This window comes from Jaculus jaculus, chromosome 14 (assembly GCF_020740685.1).
Source record: "Jaculus jaculus isolate mJacJac1 chromosome 14, mJacJac1.mat.Y.cur, whole genome shotgun sequence".
In the NCBI taxonomy this organism is placed as follows: domain Eukaryota; kingdom Metazoa; phylum Chordata; class Mammalia; order Rodentia; family Dipodidae; genus Jaculus; species Jaculus jaculus.
In genome coordinates, this window is record NC_059115.1 from 25,043,018 (window position 1) to 25,064,918 (window position 21,901).

Consider the following 21,901-nt stretch of genomic DNA (forward strand, 5'->3'; position numbering starts at 1 on the left):
GGTTGAAACCTCTTCTTCTGGCATTTGCGACAGCCTTGTGTCCTTTGTGCAGTATTGGCACTGGGAAGACCAGCGACAGTCCCCCAGGGGGTCATCCAGGCTGCATTTGATCCCCAAATGAGCAATCTGTGCCAAATGAAAACAAAGTGTACAGCAAGTCCAAGAGAACTATAGCAAGCCTTTGTTCTTGGGGCTTTTATTTCCCTGTTTTACTGTATGCTGACTCTACTAGACTACAACTTAACATGGGAAAATTGCCAAACTTGTCAAGACAGCTGTTTGTGTTAGGCACCATCCAAAGGCAAGGTCAGTGGCAGAAGCAGACTGAAAGAACAAATTCACTTGACGAGACTCAGGCTGATGTTGCCTTTTCAAAATACTGGCTTCTGAGGACAGGACTGACAGTACATGGTCCCCACAACCATCTCCTCTTGTCCCCATGACCCACGTCCCACTGGTGAGCACTGGTGAAGTGTCAAAATGCACAGGATTCACTCACACAATGCCACACTAAATCTCACAGGTGCCCACTGAGTGCCTTTTCCATTATTGTTGGATTGGTTACAAGAAGTAAAAGATACAAGCCGCTGACACCATGCCACCACTGCAAGTCCCATAAAAGCAGAGTGCCCTGCAGTCAACTCACAGGGGCTGAAGAAACGGAGGGGAGGTTGGCCCTAGGATGAACGTGCTGCTTCTCACTCTCGTCCTGGGCCTGGCCCATGCTGACCAGCTCTCCAGTATAGAAGGGACACTGGGCCACCAGTACCAGGTACCATGATGAAGGCATGATTCTGCCCTGCATGTGGGCTCTCTGCACGCAGGGGTACGTGTAGGTGGTGGGGCTGGAATTTGAGGCCTACCTCAACTTCCTCAGTGGCAGCTACTAGGGCATCAGAATCTAGATGGGGCTCAGCAGCATGAAGCTGAGCATTCTCTTGCATAGGCTCAGGCTTGGCTCTACAGTTCTGGTCTCTGAGCAAAGTAATCCAGAGACCTCCTCGTCAGAAAGCCTGGTTCATTCCTCTCTGTTTTCATAAGAACACACAGGATTTGTGCTAACCTGTCTTGCTGAATGTTTCCCCAGCAGAAAACTCGGTGGAACACCATCTACCTGACGGCCAACAGGGAGGAAATGATAGCGGAGAATGGACCACTGAGAATTTACCTTCGTGACATAGATTGGCTGCTCAATGGTGACCTCAATGTCACCTTTTACATCAGGTGGGTCTCAGCATCAAGAGCAGAAGGCGCTCAAGGAAGAGAGATGTATTCCTGCAGTCTGTGGGTATCCACAAGGGAGTGTGTCCTGCTGATTTCATTCTAGACAAAGACAGTGCAGCCTGAGGGACATGACATGCCAAAATGCTAAATGGAAGGCCAGGTGTAGTGGCACATGCCTTTAATCCCAGCACTCAGGAGGTCAAGGTGGAAGGATTTCAGTGAATTTGAGGACACCCTGAGACTACAGAGTGAATTCCAGGTCAGCCTGGGCTGGAGCAAGACCCTACCTCAAAAAATAAACTTAAAAAATGCTAAATGCAAGACTTCCTACTTTGGTCTCCCAAGTGCTGGTATTAAAGGCATGTACCACCATGCCTGGATTGAAAATTTTTTAAAAAAATAATTTTGACTTATTTGCAAGCAGAGAGAGATAGAAGAGAAACAGAAAATGGGCATCCCAGGACATTTAGTGACTGCAAACAAATTCCAGATATATGCATCACTTTGTGCATCTGGCTTTACATGGGTAATAGGGAATCAAACTCATGTCATTAGGCTCTGAAGGCAAGTACCACTGAACTATCTCTCCAGCCCCTTGAAAAAAATTTAAATATTTATTTATTTATTTGCAAGCAGAAGGAGACAGAAGAGAAGAGAGATAGAGAGAGAGAATGGGTGTACCAGGGCCTCTTACCGCTGCAAATGAACTCCAGATGCATGTGCTACGCTGTGCATCTAACTTTATGTGGGTCTTGGTGAACTGCATGCTGTTTCATTAGGCTTTGTAGCAAGTGCACTAACCACTGAGTAATCTCTCCAGACCAAGAACAAGTTTTAATGGAAACAACTAACACCAATGCAAAGCTAAGAGTCCTTATTCCTCAGAGTTTCTTGGACTTCCTCCCCACTCTGGAAGAAGCTACCTTTATCTCCATTTGCCCATTTATTTCACAATTCCTTTATTGATATAAATAAATTAATGCTGCATTTGGCATTAATTTGGGGCAAATTCTAACATATGCCTAGGTTTCCTTATTAACTAATGAGTTAAATTGAATATTTAATATGTATTTAAATGTTATGCTTAAGAATAGGCCAGGAATGATGGCATACATCTTTAATACCAGCACTTGTGAGGTGGAGGTAAAAGTATCACTGTGAGTTCAAGGCCACCCCGAGACTGCTTAGTGAATGCCAGGTCAGTCTGGACTGGAATCCTACCTCGAAAAAAAAAAACAAAAAAACAAAAAAGAAGTCATATTATTTACTCTTCATAAAACCCAAAACTACAAACACCACAAATATCTGTTAACTTAAAATGTATGAAAAAATGGTGGCTTTTAATTTTTTTGACTCGTGTGTGTGTGTTGGGGGGGACACGTATGACACAGTATACATGTCAAGATCAGTGGACAACTTTGAAGTGTCTGTTGTACACCTTTCTTTCTTTCTCTCTTTCTTTTTGTTTTTAGAGTTAGGGTCTCACTCTGGCCCAGGCTGACCTGGAATTCACTATGTAGTCTCAGGGTAGCCTCGAACTCATGGTGATCCTGCCTCCCGAGTGCTGGGATTAAAGGCGTGCACCACCACGCCCGGCTGTGATAGACTTTCTTTGAGATAGGGTCTCTTGCTACCGCAAACCCACTGTCAGCCTGAAAAGGAATGTATGACTTGCTGGCCCACAAGCTTCTGATTCTCCTAGTTCTGCCTCCCCCTGTTGTTGGCTCATTGAGATCACCAGTGCATGCACCCTTTTGCATCCAGCTTTATGTGTGTGCTAGGGGATTGAACCTGGGCCAGCTAGCTTCACTAGCAAGCACCTTTAACCACTGAGCTATTTCCCCAGCCCCTAAGTGATGGTACCTTATAGACTGGCCTATAAACACAGCAATGAAAACTGGGAAATTAATGCTTGATATGTTGACACGAATGACAATCACAGACAATACTGAGTGGAGAAGTTGACACATACATGATTTCATACTGCACCCTTCCATTTGTATAAATCAACAGCAGACAAATCAACTTGTGGGGAGAGATCAGAATGGCAATTGATTTTGGTGTGCTTTTAACACATTTGGAAAAGTTTCCTGACCTTATGAAAATGTTCCACTTTTTTTTTTTTCACTCCAGCCTAGACTGACCTGGAATTCATTATGTAGTCTCAGGGTGGCCTTGAACTCATGGTGATCCTCCTACCTCTGTCTCCTGAGTGCTGGGATTAAGGGTGTGTGCCATGAGAATGCTCCATTTTTACCTAATCATAGTTTTCCTTAGTCTTCACGCATGTCAACAGAATCTTTCTAGTCACAAACTGGCATACTTTAGTGTTTGTTATGTCCCCATCAAGATAAGGCATCAAAACCACCCACCCTGGCCAGTCATGTCTAGATGTCTAGGGCAAGCATGGTACTTTCTCTTCATGTATATGTTTCCAGAGATCAAAAAATTCTTATGAAGTTATAGTGGTTAATCTTTTTTTTTTCTTTTCTTTGTTTCCTTTTTTTTTTTTTTTTTTTTTGAGGTAGGGTCTCATTCTAGTCCAGGCTGACCTAGCTCTCATTCTGTTGTCTTGGGCTGGCCTTGAACTCACAGTGAGCCTCCTAACTCTGCCTCCTGAGTGCTGGGAGTAAAGGTCTGCACCATCACACCTAGCTGGTATGGTTAATCTTGATGACAACTTGATTGGCTGGAGAAGCCCCTGGGAGAAAGCACACTTGTGAGTGTGTCTGTGAGTGTGTTACCAGGCAGGACTGACTAAGGGGACTCACTCAGAACATGGGCAGGGGATCTGGGGACTCAGATGGAACAAAGAGGGGTATCTATCTGTCATTCAGTCTCCTTGGCTACCATTGAGGTGAGCTGCTTTGCTCTGTCATACACTCCTTATCATAACAGACTAACAGCTCTTAAACCATGAGCCAAAATGAACCTCTCCTCCTCCACACATTGCAACTGTTGGGTACTTTGTCACAATGATGGAAAACTAACACAGAAGCAAAAGAAAATAAGTAGAAGGGCTGGAGATGAGGCTCAGTAGTGGAAGATGCTTGCAAAGCCTGATGGCCTTGGCTCAGTTCTCCAGTACCCACATAAAGCCAGATGCACAAAGTGCTGTATGTGTCTGGAGTTCAGTGGCAAAAAGGCCCTGGCATGCCCATACTCACTTTCTCTCTCAAATAAATAAATAAAAATATTAAAAGAAAATAAGTAGATTGCCTGTCCTATAAAATGCCACTTGTAAATATTTATTATTTATTTGTTTATTTTGTTTTTTTCCAGGTAGGATCTCACTCTAGTCCAGGCTGGCCTGGAATTAGACTCAGGCTGGCCTTGAACTCGCAGGAATCCTTCCACTTCAGCCTCCCAAGTGCTGGGATTAAAGGCATGTGCCACCATACCTGGATAAATATTTTTTTGTCATTAAAAGGTTTATTCATTTAAAAATCCAACAATAAAGAAGAATTGCCCAAAGTCACACATACACTGAGCCAGTTACCAAGATTAGGATAAGAATGAAGGTCCTTGATCAATGGATAAATATTTTAATTAATGAATCCCGTGACTTTTTCACTAATTCACAATCTCTTCATTTTCAAGGGTTAACTGCACCTGCAGGAGGTTTCGTGTCCATGCTGTTAGAAGCGAGGAAGTGTGGTTCAGCATGCACTGTGAGTGTGGCAGAGCTAGCACCCTGCAAAGAAGTCGTCCCCCCCACCCCGTTCCCACTGTCCCAGCCCCAGAGCCAGAGTCACATAGTCACGACCACACACTGGTACAGCCATACGGTCGCAGAGTCACAGCCACACAGCAACACTTCCAGTCACACAGTAGCACAGCCGCTCTCACACAGCCAGTCACACAGTCATAGCCACATAGTCATGCAGTCACAGTCACACAGGAACACAGTCATAGTCACACAGCCACATTCCTAGCCACACAGTCATAAAGTCACAACCACACAGTAATAATTATAAAGTCACAGTGACATAGTGATGAAGTCACAGTCACACAGGAACAGTCACAGCCACATAATCATCCAGGCACAGTCACATTCACACAGAAAACCACAGTCACAGTTACAGTCACACAGTCACACCCACACAATCACAGTCTTTCTCTTACACACCCAGTTGTCTGTGCCGCTGGCTCCCTCACAGTCAATCAGATTCTCACTTTCATATAAGAACGGAGTACCACTAATGTCGGTGGGACTGTGTGTTTTTAAAACATACAGGACATGTTTCTGTATTATATTCCACTGTGATATGAGGAAAGAGCAGAGCAATATAATATGAAAAGCTGTAACTGGTTTATCAACAGGGCTACGAGCAATGTTAAGACCTTTCAGAGTAACTTAGTGAGTCCTTGTCTCAAAACAAAGCAAAGGTGCTGGAGAGATTGCTCAGTGGTTAGGGCACTTGCCTGCAAAGCCAAAGGATCTAGGTTTGATTTCCCCAGTACTTAAGTAAAGCCAGATGCACAAGGTGGCACATGAGTATGTAGTTCATTTGCAGTGGCTGGGAGGCACTGATGCACCCATTTTCTCTCTATCAAATAAATAAATAATAAATAAATAAATTTTTCAAAAACAAAGCAAAAAAGAACAACAACAAAAAATAAATGAATGGAAAGGATTTCAATAGCTATTAACTATTTTGTTCTGTGGCTGGATCTTGTTAAGTTGTTCAGGCTGGAAATCCTTCCGTCTCAGCCTTCTGAGTGTGGGGACACCAGCATGTGCCTCTGCCCACCGCATTCCTCAATGTTAATTTTTTTGTAAATATTTTATTTTTATTTATTTATTTGAGAGAGGGAAAGAGACAGAGAGAGAGAGAGAGAGAGAGAGAGAGAGAGAAAGAGAATGGGCACACCAGGACTTCTAGTCACTGCAAAGGAACTCCAGATGCATGCACTGCCTTGTGCATCTGGCTTACATGGGTACTAGGGAATCAAACTGAGGTCCTTTGGCCTTGCAGGCAAGCGCCTTAACTGCTAAGCCATCTCTCCAGCCCTCAATGTTAGTTTTTATGCCTCACGTATACAGGGAATTCTCAAACACAATGTGCTTTGAGCCACAGTGATGTTTCACCCCTTGTAACACAGGGCAAACTTAAAGAACTATAGTGTCTAGTTCACAGTCTGCCAAAAAAAAAAAAAAAAATCCTGGAGGACATAACTGGTTAGAACAGCACAAGTATTTTTCCAGGAAAGTGCTGGCCTTCAGAAACTGGAGGACAGCAAACACTCTTTCTTCAATTCTGCTGGAAGTGGACTGCAAGGGATGTGGGTGTCCTTACTGCCTGGGCTCACTGTCCATCAGAAGCTGAGATGAGTGGGGACTATTTTTTCACTATCACAAAAATGATTCCAAGGGCGGGAGAGATGACTCAGCATTTAAGGTGTCTGCAAAACCTAATGACCCGGGTTTGTCCCCAGTGCCCACGTAAAGCCAGATGCACAAAGTAGTGCATGTATTTGGCATTCGTGTGCAGTGGCTAGAGGCCCTGGCATGCCCGTTCTCTCTCTCTCTCTTTCTCTCTCCCGTCTTGCAAGTGAATAAATAAATAATTTAAAAAAGATTCCAAGCTGGGCGTGGTGGTGCATGCCTTTAATCCCAGCACTCAGGAGGCAGAGGTAGAAGGAGCACTGTGAGTTGAAGGCTAGTCTGGGAGAACAGAGTAAGTGCCAGGCAGCCTGGACTACAGTGAGACCTTACCTCAAGAAGCAAAAAAAAAAAAAAAAGAAAGAAAAATGATTCCCTCTGGCACTAAGGCAAGCCTATCTCTTCTACCCCCAGACTCAGGGAAGTGCTACTTCTACATCAAGCAGATCATGAGCGCACATATGATTTATCTTGTCAACATAAGTGAAGATGCTGATGTGACCTTCATGATGCTGGCCTTCGGTAGGTGTGGAGTAAGGGTCACACTGGGGTTTCTCCCAGCTGCTGTGATCACGATGGGCACACTATTGGTGTCTGCTCTGTCAAGAGATATGGGCACAGCCTCTGAACCTCTGTGTTTCTGTGATTATAAATTCTTCCATTCTCCCAACCCTGCATAATCCTCCCTAAAGTAGCCCAGGCTACCCTTGAACTCACAGCAATCCTCTGCCTCAGCTTCCCAAGAACTGGAGGAAAATATATGATAGGAGAAAAGCATTCTGGAGAACTGAAAATATATGCCCATTCAAACCCTGCACCAGAATGTTTACAGCATTAATTCTATTCATAAAGTCTGAAAGTACCTGAATGCCCTTGATGGACTGGATGGATAAGCAAAGACCCTACACCCATGAAAGGGAATGTCACTCAGAAATGAGATGTAATTCTTCCCGTCCCTGGGTGTATCTTGGATGTGTCATACCAAAAGAAAGGAGGAACACAGCTCCCCTTATATGACCATCTAGAAAAGTAAAACTCCTGGGAAGGTGCTAATCCCCAGCTGCCAGGATTCAAGACAGTGTGTAGCCATGCCAGCACATAGGAACTGTGTCAGGAATGGAGCTCACACCTCCTTGTTCTTCTGTGTGGTACTGGTTGGTTTGGGTTTATTAAAACTTATAGAAATGAGCCAGGCATAGCGGTGCACACCTTTAATCCTACCATTGGGAGGCAGGGGCAGGAGGATAGCCATGAGTTTGAGGCTAGCCTGAGGCTACATAGTGAATTCAGGTCAGCCTGTGCTACAGCAAGATCCCATCTCAAATAAAAGGGCTGGAGGGATGGCTTAGTGGTTACGGTGTTTGCCTGCAAAGCCAAAGGACCCAGGTTCGATTCCCCAGGACCCACGTTAGCCAGATACACAAGGAGGTGCACATGTCTGGACTTCATTTGCTGTGGCTTTAGGCCCTGGTGCACCCATTCTCTCTTTCTCTTCCTCTTTCTTTGTCAAATAAATAAATAAATAACTAAATAAATAAAACATTTTTAAAAACTTGCAAAAATAGGGGCTGGAGAGATTACTCAATTGTTAAGGTGCTTGCTTGTAAAGCCTAACAACCCTAGTTTGATTCCCCAGTACCCACATAAAGTTAAATGCATAGAATGGCACATGCACCTTGAAGTTACCCATTCTCTCTCTCAAATCAATAAATAATTTAAAAAGTGCCTTGTAGAAAAGAAGCTGCATAGGAAGAGCCCCTGCCCGGAATGCACAGAGAGGAGCGGAGGGCTCTAGCACAGTGGTAAAGCACTTGCCCAGCATGTGGGAGGCCCTAGGTTCCATCCTCACTACTGCCAATTTGGAAAAGGAAACCCTTTAGAAATGTACACTCAGTGAATGAACTTTTTTATCTAAGTTAAAAATGAATGGTTAAAAGAAAATTTAAAACCCCTGAGGATGACCTAATGTGTACTATTCAGCATCTCCCAGCTGTCTCCCGAGTTTCCTCAAATCAAAGGTGATAATTTTTATGTTTTGTTTTTCAAAGTATGATCTCACTCTATCCCAGGCTGACCTGGAATTCACTACGTAGTCTCAGGGTGGCCTTGAACTCATGGTGATCCTCCTACCTCTGCCTCCCGAGTGCTGGAATTAAAGATGTGTACCACCACGCCCTGGGAAGGTAATTTTTTATCTACTGAATTATGGTAACATTATATGGTAACATAATCCTCTAATTCAATAGTTTCCAGCTTATCCCCACAGTGTATCATCTGTGTAGGCATTTTCTATCTTTTAAATAAACTTGTAAGTCTACAACTTCTATAAGTATAAATGATGTGGCAGGATCACATTCCCTTCCTGCTACCCTTCCTTTCCCCTCTCAAATCCCACTGAATTCGTTCTTCTTTCCAGCTACTCTCTCTTCTAGTTTGATGTCATCGTCAGACATTTTTCCAATTGTGGTAAAACACACGTAACACAAGGTTTCTCACCCTTACCTCTTACTTCTGATCAGCAACCTTTGCTGCACTGTTTTTTTTTTTAAAAAAAAACTATTTTAATTTAACTAATTTATTTATTTGAGAGGGAGAAAGAGAGAGAGAGAGGAAGAGAGAGAGAGAGAGAGAATGGGCGTACCTTGGCCACTGCAAACAAACTCTAGACACATGCGTCACCTTGTGCATCTGGCTTACATGGGTCCTGGGGAATCAAACTGAGGTCCTTTGGCTTTGTAGGCAAGTACCTTAACCGCTAAGCAATGTCTCCAGCCCTGCTGCACTGTTTTTATTAAAAATATTTTATTTATTATTTATTTATTTCTGGGTTGGAAAATGGGCATGCCAGGGCTTCTAGCTCCCAGTGCATGCACCGTTTAGTGCATCTGGTTTTATGAGGTACTGGAAAATTGAGCCCAAGTCATTAGGCTTTGCAGGCAAGTGCCTTATCCACTGAGCATTCTCTGCAGCCCTGCTCTCAGTTTTGTACAGCCTCCTTGTCCAGTTCCAGAACCTTATTAACACTGTACAGGCAGCCCGGGACCCATTAAGCTGCCACTTCTCAGAGCCTCCAACCCCTGCCAACCATGAATCTGCTGCTTGTGTGGGTATTCTATTTTTTTTTCTCATTTCTTTTGAGGTAGGATCTCACTCTAGCCCTGGCTGACCTAGAACTCACTTGATAGCTACAGGCTGGCCCTGAACTCCTGGTGATCCTTCTACCTCATCCTCCCATGTGCTGGGACTAAAGGTGTGTGCTACCACACCCAGCTCCAAATACCGTGATCTTTTCTTTTCTTTTCTTTCTTTTTTTTTTTTTTTGAGATAAATAAAGTCTCACTCTAGCCCAGGCTTACCTGGAATTCACCACTATGTAGCTGTACATATAATTTGGTTTTGGATGCAGAGTATCATTCTAACTCAGGCTGACTGGGTGTTCACTCTGTACCCAAGGCTGGCCTCAAAAGTCATTGTAGTCACCAGGTGTGGTGGTGCACACCTTTAATCTGAGCACTGGGGAGGCAGAGATAGGATTGCTGTGAGTGTGAGACCAGCCTGGGACTAAAAAATGAGTACAGGTAAGCCTGGACTTCTGTGAGACCCTACCTTGAAAACAACAGCAACAAAATACTCATTGCAATCTTTCTACCTTAGCCTCCCGAGTGCTGGAATTAAAGGTGTCCACCACCACACTCAGCTCCTGTGTGGGTTTTCTACTCTGTACATTTCACAGAGTGTGAGCAACATGTGGCCCTCTGTGTCTAGTTTACCCACTGGGCAGAATTCTTCCAAGACGTACCCTTGTTGTGGCCACCTGTGTCTGACCTTTTGTCCACTGGTGGACATTTCAGCTACTTCCCTCTTTTGGTATTGTAAATGGAATGAACACTCAGGTGCATGTTTTGCCTTGCATGCCTGTTTTTAGCTCTGAGGGACCTCTCCCTAGGGTTGGGATTGCTAGGACCTGTCGTTACACTTTAGATTAGTGAGAAATTTGGGGCATCAGAGTTGGCTGGCCCCAGCATCCCACCCAAGCTTAGGGACTTCTTGAAGCTCTCCCATGATTCCCATAAGCAGACACTGGGGACCACAGCTCTGTAAGAATCTGCTCAGGCCTTACAGAGAGCCTTGGCATTTGAGCCTGTTTCATCAAAGGCCACCAAATGCCTGCAGGGCACCTGAGAGGTGTTCCTGAGTGACTCTCATAGTGGTACGCATGTGTTGGAGAAACGGAAGGGAGCAATTACATCCAGTGCTCACTGATGTTCTTAAATGTTTTTTTGTTTGTTTGTTTTCAAAGTAGGGTCTCACTCTAGCCCAGGCTGACCTGGAACTCATTCTGTACTTCCAAGCTGCCCTCGAATTCACAGTGATCTTCCTATCTCTGCCTCCTGTGTGCTGGGAATAAAGGCATGCACCATCATGCCTGGCCTGATGTTTGTAAACTGTTCACATATAGCTGTATATATTATGGAACCATCTGAGAGCTCATCGGTCTCCTCACACATTTCTCATTCTTCATATTAGGAGAAGTCAGCATCCTGTGTTCTAGCTGCACCCTCGTGTACATTAATCACTGTTCAGAATAGTTCTCCCACTGAGCTATTGTCTGTCTACCACTAGCCTGTCTGTGGCGCCCCAGGACACATTAGCCATGTTATCTTTACCCTGTCCCTGTCCTCCATACCCTCCAGGTGCTGAAACCACCTGGTCTATGAGATCAAATTCTTCAGTTTCCACACAGGAGAGAAAAGACAATGTTTGCCTCATCTCACCAGATTGTCCTCTCAGTCACCCATGTTTTCACACGTGACAGGGTTTCATTTTTCTTGTCAGAATACTATTGCATCATGCATGCAAATCGTGTATCCATTCATCCACCGATAACCTCTGATTGATTTAGTATCTTGCTTACTATAAATAGTGCATCATAAATGTGAGACTTGGGTGTCTCTTATTTATTTGCAAGGAGACAGACAGAGAGAAGAGTGAGGGAGAGAATGAATGGGCATGCCAGGGCATTTAGTCACTGTGAATGAACTCCAGGCACATGTGCCACTTTGTGTGTTTGGCTTTACATGTGTACTGGGGAATAGAACCCTGGCTGTTAGGCTCTGCCGGCAAGTGCTTTATCTGCTGAGTCATCTCTCTAGCCATCAGAAGTCTCTTTGATGCACTAACTTCAGCAATTTGCACTGCTGAGTCTGAGGTTTTCCTATGCCCATGTCACTACAGGGCGTATGAGTTCATATTCTGGGGAAAATGAGAAAGCCGAGCTATCAGGGTAACCTCCTGTAATGGAACATCTCTTCTTGGGCTTCCAGTGGCCCTGGGCAATGTCCAGCTCGCCCTTCCCAGCTGATAGCAGAGTCAGCAGTCTAGGGCATGGCTGCTGTGACTGGGACAGGAGAGGAAGACCTCCAGGCGCCTGGGGATCCCATGTCTTTCCCTTTCCTGTGGACAAGCAGCCACAGGCCAAGAAGCACAGGCTGACGTTGCTCAGACACATTCAGGCTTTTCATTGCAAATGGCCTGAGAGCTGCTTTTGGAGTCAATGTGCACCCATCTCTACTGAGTAACAATTTGACATTTTGTCCTTTAAATGTATAAGCTACAGGGCATGAACTGAGTAATCAAGACTATAGTAATTTCAGAAGACACGTAGAAGAAATGAAACTGTCAGTCAAAAACATCATTAAAGTCACCGAAACAGGTTAGCTACCAAATTCTTTCTTGTGTGTTGTTTATGCAAGGAGAAATGTGTTAATATTTTAGTTTAATCTACATTAGATAATGCATCTCATTAAATTCCAAATGGGGAAAATCATTTATCATGTCATCTCTCTTTGCAGACATCTGTCCTCATTATGCCAAGTAAGCAGATGGAAATCATGTCAGATTCATCTGAATTCTGCTGGTAGGTAGTGCACGGGCAGGGGATAGCTTTGCACCAGGTGAGGGTCCAGTCCCTGCTAGAATGGCCACTGAAATGCCAGTAGGACTCCAACCCAAGCCTGATGGCACCTGCAATGCCAACATTTAGGAAACAGAGGCAGAAGGGTTGCTACAAGTTTGAGGCCAACCTGGATTTAAAAAGGAAGGTAAGAAGGAAGGAAGGAGAAAGGGAGAGAAAGAAGAGAAGAAATTGAGAGATGTTGGCTTCATCACTTCATCTCTTCAATAGAAGCCAAGCTTCAGTCTGAGTCAGAAGCATGGTGGCACCAGCCCCTCAAGGCCCTGAGACTGGAGGACCACCTGAGCTCAGGTTTTTGAGGTCAGCCTGAGATACCTTTTGAGAGCCTGTCTTAAACAATATATAATATTTTGGGGCTGGAGACATGTCTCAGCAGTTAAAGGCACTTGCTTGCAAAGCCCGAAGGCCCAGGTATGACTCCCCAGTACCCATGCAAAGCCACATGGAAAGTAGCACGTGTATCTGAAGTTCATTTGCAAAGACAAGAGGCTGTGGCGTGCCCATTCCTCCTCTCTCCTTGGAAATGAATAACATAAAAAACAAATAAATAAAATAGGGAGCTGGGGAGATGTCTCAGCAGTTAAGGCACTTGCCTGAAAAGTCTAATGGCCTGGGTTCAATTCCCCAGTATCCATGTAAGCCAGATGCACAAAGTGGTGCATGCATCTGAAGTCCATTTGCAGTGGCTGGAGTCTTTGGTGTGCTCATACTCTCCACCCATCTCTGTACCTCTGCTTGCAGATGAAATAGTTTTTTAAAAAAGATAGTAAGACCTGGGTGTGGTGGTGCATGCCTTTAATCCCAGCACTTGGGAGAGAGAGGTAGGAAGATTGCTATGAGTTTGAAACCAGCCTGGAAGTACAGAGTGAATGCCAGGTCAGCCTGGGCTGGAGAGACTATATATTGAAAAAAGGTTAAGAAAAAAAGGTTATTTTGCTTTGATTTAAAATAGAAAAAATATTCAATTATCTGTATCTATGGAAGTTCTCAACAAAAGGGTTTTTCTTACTATTTATTTTTTAATCTTTTTGTTTATTTTTATGTATTTATTTGATAGCAACAGACAAAGAAAAACAGAGAGAGAAAGAATGGGTGCACCAGGGCCTCCAACCATTGCAAATGAACTCCAGACACGTGCGCCCCCTTGTGCATCTGGCTAATGTGGGTTCTGGGGAATCGAACCTCGAACCGGGGTCCTTAGGCTTCACAGGCAAGCGCTTAACTGCTAAGCCATCTCTCCAGCCCACTATTTTTTTTTTTTTTGAGGTAGGGTTTCACTCTAGTCCAGTTATTATTTATTTATTTGAGAGAAAATGAGAGAGAGGTAGAGAGAATGGGTGAAACTATGGGAAGCTGGAGAGAGAGCTCAGCAGTTGGGGAGATGGCTCAGTGGTTAAGGTGCTTGTCTGCAAAGTCTAATGACCTGGGTTCGATTCCCTCGTACCCACATAAAGCCAGAGCGTGTATCTGGAGTTGGCTTGCAGTGGCTAGAGGTCCTGATGCATGCCCACTTCCCTCCCTCCCTCCCTCCCTCCCTTTCTTTCTTCTCTCCCTATCTCTCTCCTTTGAAATAAAACATAAAAACGATTGCGGGGCATGGTGGCACACACCTTTAATACCAGCACTTGGAAGGTAGAGGTAAGAAAATCACTGTGAATTTGAGGCCACCCTGAGACTACATAGTTAATTCCAGGTCAGCATGGACCAGAATGAGACCCTACCTCGAAAACCAAACCAAACCAAAACAAAACAAAAACAATTAAAAAAAATAAGGCTGGAGAGAAGAATTGAAGATTCTCAGCACACAGAAATCACACTTGAGAAAGCCAGGCATGGTGGCGCATGCCTTTAATGGCAGCACTCAGGAGGGAGAGGTAGAAGGATTGCCATGAGTTTGAGGTCACCCTAAGTGGATTTCAGGTCAGCCAGGTCTAGAGCAAGACCCTACCCCAATAAAACAAAACAAGTGGAAGAAAACTTTTAAATGCTTGAAAAACAAACAAACAAACAAGCCCAGTGTAGTGGCACACACACCTTTAATCCTGGCACTCAGGAGGCAGAGGTATGTGGGTAGCTGTGAGTTTGAGACCACATGAGACTACATAGTGAATTCCAGGTCAATCCTGGGGTAGAGTGAGACTCTGTCTCAAAAAACAAAACCATAACTAACTAACTAAATAAATAAATACTGTGTGGGGATAACAATAGAAAGACCTGGGCTGGAGAGATGGCTTAGCACTTAAAGCACTTGCCTGCAAAGCCTGAGTGTCCAGGTTTGATTCCCCAGTACCCACATAAACCCAGACGCACAAGGTACCCCATGCTCCTGGAGTTTGTTTGCAGTGGCTAGAGGCCCTGGCACACCCATTCTCTCTCTCTCTCTCTTTCTCTTCCTTTCACTCACTCATAAATAAAAAAGATAAATAAATACTGTTTGGGGGTAAGAATGGGTAATTGGTAAGTTCCTGGGTGTCTTGAAGACAGCATAACAGGGTACCACCAGGAGCACCTGGAATGAGTCAGCCATGTCTGCCTCTCCCCAGCTCCTGAAGTTGGCCCTGACGCATAGTCACCCATGGCAGTGTCTCAGTGGCTGTGCCCTGAGTGAATTGGTAAGTTCCTGGGTGTCTTGAAGACAGCATAACAGGGTACCACCAGGAGCACCTGGAATGAGTCAGCCATGTCTGCCTCTCCCCAGCTCCTGAAGTTGGCCCTGACGCATAGTCACCCATGGCAGTGTCTCAGTGGCTGCGCCCTGAGTGTGCAAAGTCACCCTGAGAACAAGTGAGCAGCCCTCACTGACACTCCCTTTGCCTTGCAGGCATGCCTCCTCATTCTCTCGACACCGGCGAAGTGACCTGCATTAGATGGATGCAAACCTCAGCTCTGTGTCCCTGACCTTCTACTGGTCTGCCTGCTCCCATGCATTCTCTTCTCTCCCCTGGAGCAGATCCCCGCAAACTTCCTCATGCCTTCCCAGGTTGGGGCAGGGGACACGGCTTAGTGGAGCACATGGTCCACATGTGCAAAGCCCTGGGTGCAGTTCCCAGCACAAAAAAGAAAAAACAATAAACTTCTTTTTTCAAACGTCCTTGGCAACCATGTCAGGAGGTCTCCCAGGCACTCTAGATGGCCTAGTTGAGTAAGAGAGAAATGTAGGAAAGTCAGAGAAGTGGCCACCAAGCTGAGGTCAGCCCTGTGTGCCTGCAATGATGGGGGAGGAGGGAGAAAGAGAAGAAAGAATAATGAGATTATAAATAAATAAGTAGGGCCAGGAGATGGCTTAGCAGTCAAGGCACTTGCCTGCAAAGTTCAAGGACCCAGGTTTGATTCCCCAGTATTTACATAAGCCAGATGTGAAAGGTCGCACATATGTCTGGAGTTTGCAGTGGCTGGAGGCCCTGGCAAGCCCATTTTCTATCTGCCTCTCTGTCTCTCACTCTAGCACAGGCTGACCTGGAATTCACCATGTAGTCTCAGAGTTGCCTCCAACTCATGGTGATCCTCCTACCTCTGCCTCTCAAGTGCTGGGATTAAAGGTGTGTGCCACCACATCTGGCTCCAATACATTTTTTTAAAAAGAAATGCAATGGCCAGATGTGGTGGTGCATGTTTTTATTCCTACCACCTGTGAGGCAGAGGTAGGAGGATGACTGAGTTCAAGGCCAGCCTAGATTTACAGAGTGAACAGGAAGGTAAGAAAAACAGAACAATTAACCAGGGAGAGAGGGAGAGGAGATCCTGCTTCCATACAAAACAAGAAACCAGCAAAGACAAGCTGACCAGAGGCTGTCTACCATCCATGCAAGTGTTTTCACAGGGAGAGAAGAGAGCTTTTAAAGTCTTCATCATTAAAGCACAATGCAGACAGGTATACAGGTGAGGGGACACAAAAGAGCCCTCAGGTGAAGGGAGGGGGAGGGCATTTAAAGAGGCTGTTAGTGTTCTCTCTCTCTCTTTTTCCCTCTTTCAAATAAATAAGTAAAATATTTTAAGTGGGCTGGGGAGATTGCTAAAGATGCTTGCCTGCAAAGTCTAATGACGCTGGTTGTTCAATTCCCCAGTACCCACATACTCCTAGATGCACAAAGAACACATGCATCTGGAGTTTGTTTGCAGAGGAAGGAGGCCCTGGTGTGCCCATGCTCATTCATTCTGTCTCTCTTTCTATCTCTCTCTGTCTACGTCTTTCTGTCTTTCTCTTAAATAAATAAAAAATAAAGGGGTCTAGAGAGATGACTAGAGACCAGCTAAGGCACTTGCATGTAAAGCCAACGGACCCAGGTTTGATTCCCCAGTACCCATATAAGCCAGATGCACACGGTGGTGCATATCTTCACAGTTTGTTTGCAGTTGCTAGAGGTTCTGGCACACCCATTCTCCCCCTGTCTGTCTCTCTCAAACAAATAAAATATTTTTTAAAACTTTAGAAAGGCCATTAGAACTAAAGGGGGTCATAAGGCCAGGCTCCTAATCCAATTGTGATGTCATCCTTCTGAGGAGAGAGACATAGTTTTTGTTTTTATAGTTATTTATTGATTGATTGGCTTTTCGAGGTAGGGTTTCACTGTAGCCCAGGCTGACCCGTAATTCACTGTGTAGTCTCAGGTGGCCTCAAACTCACAGCGATCCTCCTATTTCTGCCTCTCAAGTGCTGAGATTAAAAGTGGATGCCACCATTCCTGGATATTTTTGTTTTTGAGATAGGGTCTTATTATGTAGTCCTAGCTGTTCTCAAATTCATAGCAATCCTCCTGCCTCAGTCTTGTGAGTGCTAGAATTACAGCAAGAACCACCACATGCAATTACTCAATTCATGAGGGAAGATCTGATCACTTTAGAAGGTTCCTGCTCTCCACACTGTTGCACTGGGGACTCTGTTTCCCAAACAGAAACTCTGGGAACACATTCAGACCAGAACTATGAGAGTAGAAACAATAACAAACCTTCTGTTTGGAGGAACTGCTGCTCCTCTTCGGAGGTTCCTTAACATGGTGTCAGAACACAGAATAAGGGAACTAGGCACTTTTCCCTCCATATCTTATTCCACTGTACCCTCCTGGGGCTAGCTTATTCCTAGGGTACACCAAAATTCAGGAGTGCCCACCCCAAAAGCAAGCCAGCCTTCTCTCTGTCACTGGTCAGTATTTCCCCTACCTTCGGTCACCCCAAGGCCAGAAAGCAGACAATAGAGACAGCTCCCATGCCCAAGATTCACCAGTCTACCGCCACCTGTGTGCTCTGTCCAGCTGTGCGCCGCAGAGAGGGCAGGCCTTGCCTGCCCACTGCCACCTGCTGCCCCCACCACCCCATCATGTGCAATCTCCACAGGAAACAGAGATGACAGCACCCTCCCAGCCTCGGCTCTCTATCTCAAGAGTTGGCTGACTGTGCACTGAAAATATGTTTAAAATGTGCAGCTGAGGGCTGAGGAAATGGCTCAGCAGGAAAGAGTACTTCCTACACAAGCATGAGGGCCTGATTCACCCTGAATTCAGTCCCCAGCACCCTCATAAAAAGCTGGGCATGACCACACATGCCTACAACTCCTGTCCCGTGGGGAGCAGAAATAAGAGACTCAGTGGGGCTCACTGCTCAGAGAGCCTGACTGAAAACAGCAGGTCTGGGGTCAGTGAGGGAGTCTGTCTCAAGGAAACAATACGTAAGAGAGATAAAAGAGAACACCCTATGTTCTCCTCTGGCCTCCACGTGTATGTGCATGGGAAACACACATCTATGCACACACACAAAGATTAATACCATACGAATAATTGCGGGGGGGGGGCTGTAGATATGGCTTAGCAGTTAAGTGCTTGCCTGTGAGACCTAAGGACCCCGGTTTGAGGCTCAATTCCCCAGGACCCACATTAGCCAGATGCCCAAGGGGGCGCACGCATCTGGAGTTCGTTTGCAGTGGCTGGAAGCCCTTGCGTGCCCATTCTCTCTCTCTCATATAAATAAATTTAAAAAAAATAATTGCAGGGGCTGGAGAGATGACTCAGCAGTTGAAGGAACTTGATTGCAAAGCCTAGCAGCCTGGGTTTCATTACATAGTACACAGGTAAAGCTAGATGTACAAAGTGGTGAATGCATCTGGAATTTGTTTGCAGTAGCAAGAGGACTTACACCCATTCTCATTCATATTTATATCCATTTTTTCTCTCTCTCCTTGCAAATACAAACATTTAAGGAACGATTTCATAACATGTGTCTGAGCTGCCCACATGTAGACTTCTTGTTCCATGAATGGTGCTACAACGGCCACACATGTGAGGTGGTTCTACATTGTCCAAGGATGACGTAAAGCTTGCACAGGTTCTGCATGTCAGTTTACACAAAGGAGAAAGGCGTCTGTGATTCTGGTAACTTCAGGTACTCAGTCTCAGGTACAGTTTCAGGGTGGTGACCTGATTTTTGTCCCAAGAAGCCTCTCTGAAGCCAGGCAGTTCTCACACTTGGAGAGTGGGCGGCTCAGGCTTTCAGGTCCACCAGGGTAGGTGACACGTTTTGTGTGGCTTTGGTTGCATTGAGTGCTGACAGGGCATTTGCCATGGCTCACTACAGGTAGGGTTGTCTGTCAACCATCATGTCCTAATCCCTCTCAGTCCAAAACTGACCTGGACACAGTCCTGTACTGGTGTTTGGGTTATCTGCAAACTACCCTAAAGACACATGGACGTGTGGATGATGGATTGTGGATGGATGAATGAGTGTGCAGGGGGATGGGTGGATGAATGGATGGGTGGGTGAATGTATGAATAGATGGGTGGGTGGATGGATGAATGGATGGGTGGGTGGATGGATGAGTGGATGGGTGGGTGAATGTATGAATAGATGGGTGGGTGGATGGATGAATGGATGGGTGGGTGGATGGATGAATGGATGGGTGGGTGGATGGATGAGTGGATGGGTGGGTGGATGGATGAATGTATGGGTGGGTGGATGGATGAATGGATGGGTGGGTGGATGGATGAATGGATGGGTGGGTGGATGGATGAGTGGATGGGTGGGTGGATGGATGAATGGATGGGTGGGTGGATGGATGAATGGTTGGGTGGGTGGATGGATGAGGGGATGGGTGGGTGGATGGATGAGGGGATGGGTGGGTGGATGGATGAGTGGATGGTTGGGTGGATGGATGAATGGATGGGTGGGTGGATGGATGAATGGATGGGTGGGTGGATGGATGAATGGATGGGTGGGTGGATGGATGAATGGATGGGTGGGTGGGTGGATGAGTGGTTGGGTGGGTGGATGGATGAGTGGATAGTTGGGTGGATGGATGAGGGGATGGGTGGGTGGATGGATGAGTGGATGGATGGGTGAATGTATGAATGGTTGGGTGGGTGGATGGATGAATGGATGGGTGGGTGGATGGATGAATGGATGGGTGGGTGGATGGATGAATGGATGGGTGGGTGGATGGATGAGTGGATGGGTGGGTGAATGTATGAATGGTTGGGTGGGTGGATGGATGAGGGGATGGGTGGGTGGATGGATGAGGGGATGGGTGGGTGGATGGATGAGTGGTTGGGTGGGTGGATGGATGAGTGGATAGTTGGGTGGATGGATGAGGGGATGGGTGGGTGGATGGATGAGTGGATGGATGGGTGAATGTATGAATGGTTGGGTGGGTGGATGGATGAATGGATGGGTGGGTGGATGGATGAATGGATGGGTGGGTGGATGGATGAGTGGATGGATGGGTGAATGTATGAATGGTTGGGTGGGTGGATGGATGAGGGGATGGGTGGGTGGATGGATGAGGGGATGGGTGGGTGGATGGATGAGTGGTTGGGTGGGTGGATGGATGAGTGGATAGTTGGGTGGATGGATGAGTGGATAGTTGGGTGGATGGATGAGGGGATGGGTGGGTGGATGGATGAATGGATGGGTGGGTGGATGGATGAGTGGATGGATGGGTGAATGTATGAATGGTTGGGTGGGTGGATGGATGAATGGATGGGTGGGTGGGTGGATGAGGGGATGGGTGGGTGGATGGATGAATGGTTTAGTGGGTGGATGGATGAGGGGATGGGTGGGTGGATGTATGAGGGGATGGGTGGGTGGATGGATGAATGGATGGGTGGGTGGATGGATGAGTGGATGGATGGGTGAATGTATGAATGGTTGGGTGGGTGGATGGATGAATGTATGGGTGGGTGGATGGATGAGTGGATGGATGGGTGAATGTATGAATGGTTGGGTGGGTGGATGGATGAATGTATGGGTGGGTGGATGGATGAATGGATGGGTGGGTGGATGGATGAGTGGATGGATGGGTGAATGTATGAATGGTTGGGTGGGTGGATGGATGAATGTATGGGTGGGTGGATGGATGAATGGATGGGTGGGTGGATGGATGAATGGATGGGTGGGTGGATGGATGAGTGGATGGGTGGGTGGATGGATGAGTGGATGGATGGGTGAATGTATGAATGGTTGGGTGGGTGGATGGATGAATGGATGGGTGGGTGGATGGATGAATGGATGGGTGGGTGGATGGATGAATGGATGGGTGGGTGGATGGATGAGTGGATGGGTGGGTGAATGTATGAATGGTTGGGTGGGTGGATGGATGAGGGGATGGGTGGGTGGATGGATGAGGGGATGGGTGGGTGGATGGATGAGTGGTTGGGTGGGTGGATGGATGAGTGGATAGTTGGGTGGATGGATGAGGGGATGGGTGGGTGGATGGATGAGTGGATGGATGGGTGAATGTATGAATGGTTGGGTGGGTGGATGGATGAATGGATGGGTGGGTGGATGGATGAATGGATGGGTGGGTGGATGGATGAGTGGATGGATGGGTGAATGTATGAATGGTTGGGTGGGTGGATGGATGAGGGGATGGGTGGGTGGATGGATGAGGGGATGGGTGGGTGGATGGATGAGTGGTTGGGTGGGTGGATGGATGAGTGGATAGTTGGGTGGATGGATGAGTGGATAGTTGGGTGGATGGATGAGGGGATGGGTGGGTGGATGGATGAATGGATGGGTGGGTGGATGGATGAGTGGATGGATGGGTGAATGTATGAATGGTTGGGTGGGTGGATGGATGAATGGATGGGTGGGTGGGTGGATGAGGGGATGGGTGGGTGGATGGATGAATGGTTTAGTGGGTGGATGGATGAGGGGATGGGTGGGTGGATGTATGAGGGGATGGGTGGGTGGATGGATGAGGGGATGGGTGGGTGGGTGGATGAGGGGATGGGTGGGTGGATGGATGAGTGGATGGATGGGTGAATGTATGAATGGTTGGGTGGGTGGATGGATGAGGGGATGGGTGCGTGGATGGATGAATGGATGGGTGGGTG

The 21,901-nt window shown here is 46.3% G+C and overlaps 1 protein-coding gene across 2 annotated transcripts; it reads left to right on the forward strand.

The window, feature by feature from the left end:
* Positions 1-524: 524 nt before the first annotated feature.
* On the forward strand, positions 525-15,570 carry LOC123454873 (probasin-like). Of its 2 annotated transcripts, XM_045134558.1 has the most exons (7): positions 525-772; positions 1,088-1,224; positions 4,825-4,895; positions 7,025-7,132; positions 12,222-12,323; positions 12,463-12,527; positions 15,406-15,570. In XM_045134558.1, the coding sequence occupies exons 1-6, from the start codon at positions 683-685 to the stop codon at positions 12,486-12,488; spliced, it is 534 nt and encodes a 177-aa protein (XP_044990493.1). In that variant the 5' UTR covers positions 525-682; the 3' UTR covers positions 12,489-12,527; positions 15,406-15,570. The 2 variants fall into 2 exon arrangements, with proteins under 2 accessions (XP_044990493.1, XP_044990494.1); XM_045134559.1 differs by lacking the exons at positions 12,222-12,323; positions 12,463-12,527; positions 15,406-15,570 and adding an exon at positions 11,846-11,975.
* Positions 15,571-21,901: the final 6,331 nt, after the last annotated feature.

Bases quoted from the DNA above. Each gene is read 5' to 3' on its own strand.
- LOC123454873 (XM_045134558.1), top strand. From the start codon at position 683: ATGAACGTGCTGCTTCTCACTCTCGTCCTGGGCCTGGCCCATGCTGAC. The intron at 4,896-7,024 runs GTGAGTGTGGCA...TTCTACCCCCAG, and splicing joins AGTGTGGTTCAGCATGCACT to ACTCAGGGAAGTGCTACTTC. The intron at 12,324-12,462 runs GTTAGCTACCAA...CTCTCTTTGCAG, and splicing joins CATTAAAGTCACCGAAACAG to ACATCTGTCCTCATTATGCC.